Genomic DNA, 8,370 nt, shown 5'->3' with positions numbered 1-8,370 from the left:
TGCCCCCTGACCACCGCCAGCATCACCCAGGAGCTTATGCAGCGCCCCGGCCCGTACCTGTGGGGGCGTCCCTGCTCCCCCTCTCCCTTGGACCAGCGGGGGCACTGAAGCTGTCTGGGGCGGAGACTCTCGGCTTCCTCTCCCTCCCATGACCCTGCACCTGTCCAGCAACGGGTGGCGCCCGGCGCATTCATCACCCTCCCTCCTCTGCTCCACCACCCACCTGCGCTGTCCCAGGTGTCCTGCCCCCACCCCATCCCCTGAAGCGGGGCCCGCCCTGGAGTCCACGGTACCCCGCTCTCCTGCCTGCTTCTCTTCCTTGCTGCTGTCTCTCCCGTTCATTCACCTCTCAGCAGCCAGAGTCATCTTGTCCAAACATAGGAGCAAGTCATTTGTTTCAAACCCTTCAAACCTGGCACTCCACCGTTCCCTGGACAGAGCTCAGCAAGGCTCAGCAGAGCCGCTTTACAAGGATCCTGGCGACCTTATAGACAACAGGCCCAGGCCAAGGATTCTTGTTCTTTACCCTCCATCACAAATGGGAGGACCCAACTCTGTGATGGCAGTTGTACAAAGCCTGTTCCCACTGGAGGGCGGCTCCTCTTTGGGATGAAAATATCACCGGGTCTTTCAGAAAGAAAGTGAAGTTGCTCAGTCGTGTCCCACTCTTTGCGACCTCATGGATTGTAGCCCAGCAGGCTCCTCCGTCCATGGGGTTTTCCAGGCTGAGGTCTTGCAGAGAGGGGCCTTATTCTCATGGGGGACCGCAGGCCCTCTCCTGCATCAGGCAAGCTCTAGGCCACTTTTCCAGCAGACTCAAGTCAAAGGCTGGCTGTGAGGTGAACGGGAGGTCAAGGTCCCAGGATCAGCTCCCCAGTGAATCATGTCCTTCAAGACCCACGCACCACCAGCCCAACTCCCCAGGCTTCTTTCAGCCCCTCCCAGGCACCAAGTCCTTCAGACCACAGGACTTTTGCACAGACTATCCTTCCATTTAAACTCTCCCCACTTCCTTATCAACATCTTGAGATTCCTGCTAAATCATTTCTTCCACAGGGAAGCCCTGCCCAGATCAGACATCCCCACTAAATGCTCTCATAAACCCAAGGAACATTCGATCAGACTACTTATTCCTATTTGAACGTTTCCATTCAGTACACAACGACTAATGTCGGTCTCCCTGCTGGACGGCCAGCTCCATGGGGGCAGAGACTGGGTCTGGCTTTGCTCTCCCTTGGAGCCCCAGCACCTAGAAGATCCTCAGTCTAGTTTATTGACCGAAGAGCAATGAATTCTTTCAGATGAAGGGGATCGCACTTCGCTGGGAGAGGCTGTAGGATGATTCAGGCTCCGGGGTAAGCCTGGAAGTGATGAGATTGAACAGATCACGAGCTCTCCGCAAAGTGCTTGCAACACTGTAGGAACTTAATAAACGGTGGTTGTTTTGCCTTTTTTTATCATGATGAGGGTGACGATGATGATGTTGAGAAGGAGGAGGATGGTGACTTCTCACTACAGGGACAGCTTTAGTCCAAGAGGAAGACGCCATTGCCAAGAGACGGGGCTCTGTTTCCTGTTTCTCCATCATGTAAGTTAGAATCTGGCAAGTGGGGGCAATAACCGCACTGAAATGCAGGCAGACCCGACCCAGCTGTGCGCTGGCCTCCAGTGGGGAGGAGGGCTTTGAGCTCCTGGGCCAGCAGCTGCCTCCTCTGTGAGCAGGTTAAGGAGGGACCCAGTGTTTGTGAATTCCTCACATGGGCATGGCACCCTGCAAAGAGCTTTCCACATTTCATTTCCTTTTCATCTGGTCCCAAACTCTGAAAAGTAGGCCTAATTATTCCCCATTAGAGATGATGCAGCAGAAGACGGGATGGTTAGATAGTATCACTGACTCAGTGGACATGAAAACTCTGAGCAAACCCCGGAAGATAGTGAAAAACAGAGGAGCCTGGCGTGCTGCAGTCCTTGGGGTCACGAAAGAGTTGGACACAACTTGGTGACTGAACAACACAGATGAAGAAATTGAGCTTAGCTGGTGATGGAACCGGCCAAGGTCACACAGTCCGTAAGTGGTGGAGCTTAGGTGGACACTCAGGTCCCTGTCTTGGTGAGGCAGAGATCCAGAGCTTTCAACCACATTGTGCTACAGGTGAAAAAACCATAAAACCAACCACATTTCCTGAATCCCTAGAATTCTCCTCCCAAACGTCCCTACCTCAAACCTCGGCTGGGGACACCTCCTCCTGGAAGCCTGCCTGGATTTCCCTGCCTGACTCTGGCCCCAGAGTCCTCAGGTTTCTGCCACAGGTGCACCCTGTGGCAGAGCTCACAGGGGCCCCATCCTGGCCGGGCCAGGACTCAAAATGGCTCAATAAAGGGACTGTCTCAGAAACCCGGCCCTTCCTTCCTGGGAAACACCCTTGATGCTGCTGGAGGAAGGGCTGTGGGTCAACCCTTCCCCAGGAATCAAAGCTAATTTTCAGTTATTTAGGAGGTAGCTCCCCTGTGAGTCACTGTTTGGGATATAATGACCCAGGCCAGGAGCCCGGGGCTGCCAGGAGTGCCCTCGTTAAAATCAAAAGGCAAAAGTGAGAAGGGGACGCCCCCTCCCCCCGGAGACGGTGACTCAGCACAGCTGGGTGACCCTGGCCAAGGGGATCCGCCTCTCTGGCTCCTTTCCCCCCAAGTCTTCTCCCAGTGGGTGAGCACAGCCCAGCGTGGAAAGGGTTCCAGGAGTCCTGAGCAGGAAATGGGAGGGGCCGGAAGCAGGGCCAAGCAGAATGTATGTCAGAGTTTACCCAGCTTTACTGTCCAGGGTCAGAAAACCTTTAATCCCAAATCACTGCCTGAGATCCCTGCCACCAGCCTGCCCCACCCCGCCCCAAGGTGACACCTCCCCAGGGACTCTATCCCTGACAGGATAGGGAATATTGACTTGGGCCAGGAAATTCGAGTTGGAAGTCCTCCCCATCTGCAGGCTAGGCCCAGCCTCCGCCCCTGGAAAGGATGCTGAAGCCAGACCCCCAGTCAGCTCCCGAAGGGGAGGCCCTACAGCCGGTGGCTCAGCTCGAGGCTACAGGATGATTTTTACTGTGGACCCTTGGCCACTCTCCCTGTCATGGACCCTCTCCTCATTAAAAAAAAAAAAAAAAAATTGGAAAGCAAATGCTGTGACTACAACGGTATGAAGCTAAATATAACCCAAGCTAGATTATAGTCACTCTGACTTTAAAGGATGGAGAAGATTTTGAGAGCCTCTTTCCCTGGTGGTTCAGATGGTAAAGAATCTGCCTGCAATGCAGGAGAGCCGGCTTCAGTCCCTGGGTGGGGAAGAGCCCCTGGAGAAGGAAATGGCAATGCGTTCTATTATTCTTGCCTGGAGAATCCCGTAGACAGAGGAGGCTGGCGGGCTGCAGTCCATGGGGCCACGAAGGAGTTGGACAGGACTGAGCAATTAACACTTTCACTTTTTTCAAAGATATCATGGGTGCCCGGCAGCCTGCCCACTGTTGGTATTGCCTCCTGTAAGCCCTTTGAACTGTCTGGGCCCCCGTTCTGGCTCACCAGCTCCTTAGGAGTGTGTCTCAGTTTGCTCCTCTGTAAAATGGGAATGATCACCGTGACCGAGTTATGAGGCTGTTTGAAGGTTCCTGGAGATCCCACTGGAGAAGAGCTTGGCATGGTCCTGCCGCAGAGTAAAGACACTGGTGCGGGGACTGCTGAGCTGGCTATGAGCGTTCCTTCTTTCCCATGAAGGAGATGGCTTCTTTCCCCATAATAGGGACAGGAAAACTGAGATTCCACACAAGGAAATGTAACAAATGGTGGAATCAGGACTCCAGGGGCACAGACCAAGCAGCTCCCAGGCCCTGGACGTTGGCGGAAGTAGCTGATCTGGTTATCCCAGCAGACCAGGAACACGGAAGGCAGGGGGAAGTCGCAGGCCAGGTCCCAGCATCTTGCATCCAGTTCCGCCTGAGTGGACTCCAGCCAGCAAACGAGGCCATGGTGAGTTGGGGGTCGGTGGGACCCCGACATTTCTGATCACAGCAGAGCCGGGTCCCCTCCTCTGTCCTGCTGACCTCCAGCCACGCCCTGAAGCCCAGCCTCCATGGGCTGTCCTGACTCCAGCGACAGCAGCCTCTCTCGGAGCTGTCTCCCCCATGCGGGCCCTAAGATGACATCAAAAGGATGGAAGCTTCCAGTCCCTGCTGGAATGTGGGTTTTCCAGCTGACTCAGACCAAGCCTGTTTCTACGGGAGCCTCGCTACACCACCGCTCAAGGGTTTTGGGGAGACAGAGTTCACAACCGGGAGGATTTTTGCTGCCCGTCAAACAAGCAGGAGCACGCCTAAGAAAGAACAACAAGGATAAACCCCCGAGCCCAGCTGGCTCAGCTCCCAGCCTTCGGACTCTAGGTTCTTGGACACAGGGCCCCCAGGTGCCCAGAGCCTTGTCATTTAGCCAAGCTACCCTCACGGTCTGGGTCCCATGGGGGCTGGTTGAGGGGCAGGGCGGGGAATCAGAGCCAAGCTGAAGTAGCCAGCGGTGTGGACACGGGACAGGCTCGCCCTTGGGGCTCCCAGGACATCTGAGTTCAGCCTCTCTGAGCCTCGGGAGCGGCGTCGGTAAAATGAGGGTGAGAAAAAGACCCCATGAAGGAAAAGCCCCTGGCACGGCCCAGGCTCCCAGCTCCGTGGTGGGGCGAGCGCAGGGATTCTGGGGAAGAGGGTGGTGATGAGAAGGGTGGGGAGGAGAAGGCCCAGAGGCTGGCCCCACTGCTGGCTCTGGAAGCAGAGCCGCGGGCCCCAGCCTGGCCCCTCCCCTGGGGACTTGGCCAGAGTGTCAGAGCTGGAAGCATCGTTGCATCACTGGGTGCTCAGGGGTTAATGATGGGGAGTGGACAGGACCCGGGTATTTAACTAATCGGGGAGGTGCCTGGCGATCAGAGGGCCCCTGCTGGCTTCCATCTCTCCCGAAGTCCAGCTTCTCTGCCCCCTGCTCCCCTCCCCACCCCCCGGGATGAAGTGGCCCCCTCTTCTGACCTTCCTGTGCCTCCTGGGTAAGTGACCTTCCTGCCAGCGCTCCCGCTCTGCCCGGCTGGGAACACTCCTGGGGGCTCCTGAGCCAGGCCCCAGGGAGGGTGTCATCAGTCACCCTGAGGCCGGTGCTGGCCCAGGAAGAACTGGCCAGTGTAGAGGGGGTCAGGGGGCACGGCTGCAGCCTGGATGGCCTGGGGGGGAGCAGGGGAGAAGGGCTGGCAGGGGCCCCAGACAGCTCCTGCCGCCTGCGTTCCACCCCTCACCTGGGTTTCCATTTTTGCCTTTAAACTGCCTGGGTGGGCAGGCCCCCACGGCTGCAGCAGCGGGACCCAGAGGAACTCGGGGAAGTCTGGGTGGTCAGGAAGCTTATCCAGCGACATCTGATGGGACTTGATGGGGACAGGTGCTCCTGAGGGGCGGGGGTGGGGGCTGACACCTGGGGAGAGGATCAGGAAATCGGGATGGGAGCCTAGAGGATGAGTGGGGGGGTTGCTGGGAGACGGTGGAAGGAAAGCGGGGGTGGGAGGTCAGGTGGGGACACGATGTGGGTGAGGACCAGGAGATCAAGGTGCAAAGACGTCACAGGGACATCGCCACTGATTAGTGTTGTTGCTCAGTCGCTCGTCGTGTCCGACTCTTTGCGATCCCATGGACTGCGGCACACCAGGCCTCCCTGCTCATCACCAACTCCTGGAGTTTGCTCAATTGAGTTTGTCCATTGAGCCTGTGATGCCATCCAACCACCTCATCCTCTGTCGTCCCTGTCATATTACTGATGAGCACTGTCCTCATCGGGAGTGAGGTGCTTGGGGAGGTGGCGGTTCCCGAGACGATCAGAGAGATGCCTGCACTCAGATGTGTGGGGACTGCAGCTGGCCGCAGAGGGTGGGGCCCCAAGGGAGCTGATGCCCTCCCCGCTCCGTCCCCGCAGTGGTCCTGGCTGGCGGGAACCTGGTCCAGTTCGGGGTGATGATCGAGAGGGTGACCGGGAGGCCCGCACTGCAGTACAATGACTACGGCTGCTACTGCGGCGTCGGCGGCTCTGGCTGGCCGGTGGACAAGACAGACTGGTGAGCAGGCGGCCCAGCCGGTGGGGAGCATCCTGGGGGGAGCTGGGGGCGCCTAGGGAGCTGAGGCTTGACCCCCCTCCCTTCTGAGCCCCACTGGGCCCTGAGCCCCCCAGGCGGCCCCCGGCCCAGCCCAGCTGGGCTCACAGGCCCCTTCAGGCCGAGCACGACCTTCCCAGGTGCTGCTACGCCCATGACTGCTGCTACGGACGCCTGGAGGAGCTGGGCTGCGAACCCAAAATGGAGAGGTACCTCTTCTCCGCCACCAGGCTCAGCATCTTCTGCGGTGAGTCAGCAGACCTGGGGGTCCCCCAGGCCCCGGGGGAGGGGAGGGACTCCGCCAGGAACCCCTCTCCTGATGGAGACCCTTGAGCCTGACCTGGGCAGGAGAGGCGGGTCTTCCATCATCACAGCGTTAGGGAGAGGCGTGTCCCTGCGCCCAGACGCTCCTGTGGCACCCAGGCTGGAGAGCCTGGGACCCATCAGCTGCTGCCCTGGAACCCCAGGAACATCCCCCCATTCAGAGGTGACCCCCCAGCTCCAGCCTCTGAGGGGAGGAGCAGAGGGACAGCGTTGAGCCCGCCCCAGAGGAGCTGCACCCAGACAGCCCTCCCCTGGGTCTGGGAGGCCACTAGGGGCAAGTCCCCAGGACAGGGCCTCGAGGGCAGAGCCCCAGACCCAGAGGCTGGAGCTCGGACGTGGGACCGCAGACCCCACTCCCAAAGGCTGACCCACTGCACCAAGGCGCCTCTTTGCCAGGCCCCACGCCCACTTGGACCAGTTAGTGTTCTCCTCTGCTCCCGGCCTGGAGAAACAGCCGGACCCGAATCAGAGTGTAGCGAAGGGCTCCACGCAGCCCAGCCCCATGGAGGGAACTCACACCGGAGAGCCAAACCTTCTTCTTCCTGCCACAAAGCCAGGAGCAGCCTGGAAGGCGGAGGGCAGGCCCAGGGCGGTGGGGCACAGCTCAGCGGGGGTGGGAGGGTCAGAGAAGACTCAGATCTCTGGGGCCTGTCCTGGGGTGGGGCGGGACGAAACCAGAGCCAGGAGGCAGGCTGGGCTCCGAGTTTCCTGTTCCCACCGCCACCCACTCAGCAAAGCGGCTTTGGCAGGTAATGAGCTCCCCGTCGCTGGGAGTTCATACGAGGCTGGGAAGCCGCCTGTCAGGGACAGCATTGGAGGGTGAGTGAAGGGAGGGGTCAGATGAACAGGGACACAGGTTCTGGGAGTCCCCTCCCCACCGTGCGACTCTGGGCAAGGGACAGAAACCCTCAAAAGCTTCTGCTTCTTCATCTGTAAAAGGGAGACCTACCTCCCCCTGGCCCAGCCTAGCCCAGCTCCTGGTAAGAAGCCCCAGGGGAGCTGACATAGCTCTTAAGCCCTCGACAAATCTGAGTTCTGCTGAACGAGCAGCTGAGAGCAGAACCTGGAGGGGAAATGAGGCTGACCTTCGCGAGGGACCCTGAGGAAGCCGGACATGTCAGAGCGGGGGGACATCTTCGCAGGGACAAAAAGCAGCCGGAGCGCCTGAGGGCAGACAGAGGCGGTGGAGGCAAGAGGAGGCTTTGAGGCCCCTGGAGCCCACAGAGCTGGTGTCAGCCCCACTCCCCAGGCTGGGTGTGGGCCCTGAGATAAATGCTGGAGAAAGGGGCTCCATCCCCGCTGAGGGAGGCAGGTGCAGGCCCCAGCTCCAGGCCCTCCGGGGCACGCCCAGGCCACCCGGGACGAGCTGTTGCCTTTCACTAGTTTTCTCTCTGGCTGATGGCTGGTGGCACCGTCCATTGCGTGGGAGAAGGGGTCGCCCAGAAACACAGCCCGCCCTGGGCTGGGGCAAGGAACAGCGAACCAGGTGGCCTCCCCGTGGGGAAGGGGCTTGGGGCAGTGCAGTGGGTTTGGGAGAGGGAGGAACAGCAAGGACGAATCTCCAGGCTTCCAGCGTCCCTGGCCCCAGCGGGGCCTCGGCACCCTGCCCGTTCTCTCACCCAACCCTGGAACATCCCCCCGGTGAGCATGGGCTTCCGGGTGGAGAACGTGGACCCCAGCGCGCTCCCCTGCACATGGCTGGGAGTGGCGGGCCCAAGGTTCCCGGGCCCTGACTGCCCTCGTCCCATCCAGCCGGCAGAACCAGCTGCCAGCGACGGACCTGCGAGTGTGACAAGAAGGCCGCGCTCTGCTTTCGCCGCAACCTGGGCACCTACGACCGCAAATACGCCCATTACCCCAACAGGCTGTGTACCGGGCCCACCCCGCCCTGCTAA

General features: G+C 59.6%; 1 protein-coding gene across 1 annotated transcript; it reads left to right on the top strand.

Annotated features, from left to right (window-relative positions):
* The first annotated feature begins 5,025 nt into the window (after nucleotides 1-5,025).
* On the top strand, nucleotides 5,026-8,370 carry PLA2G2E (phospholipase A2 group IIE). Its single transcript, XM_061147820.1, has 4 exons — nucleotides 5,026-5,065; nucleotides 5,977-6,115; nucleotides 6,292-6,398; nucleotides 8,228-8,370. Exons 1-4 carry the CDS (start codon nucleotides 5,026-5,028, stop codon nucleotides 8,368-8,370), a joined length of 429 nt encoding a protein of 142 aa, XP_061003803.1.

This window comes from Dama dama, chromosome 8 (genome assembly GCF_033118175.1).
Source record: "Dama dama isolate Ldn47 chromosome 8, ASM3311817v1, whole genome shotgun sequence".
NCBI lineage: Eukaryota > Metazoa > Chordata > Mammalia > Artiodactyla > Cervidae > Dama > Dama dama.
The sequence above is the reverse complement of the archived record's forward strand: the minus strand, read 5'-3'. Positions and strand labels throughout refer to the sequence as shown.

Bases quoted from the DNA above. Each gene is read 5' to 3' on its own strand.
- PLA2G2E (XM_061147820.1), top strand. From the start codon at position 5,026: ATGAAGTGGCCCCCTCTTCTGACCTTCCTGTGCCTCCTGG. The intron at 6,116-6,291 runs GTGAGCAGGCGG...CGACCTTCCCAG, and splicing joins CCGGTGGACAAGACAGACTG to GTGCTGCTACGCCCATGACT. The intron at 6,399-8,227 runs GTGAGTCAGCAG...CGTCCCATCCAG, and splicing joins CAGGCTCAGCATCTTCTGCG to CCGGCAGAACCAGCTGCCAG.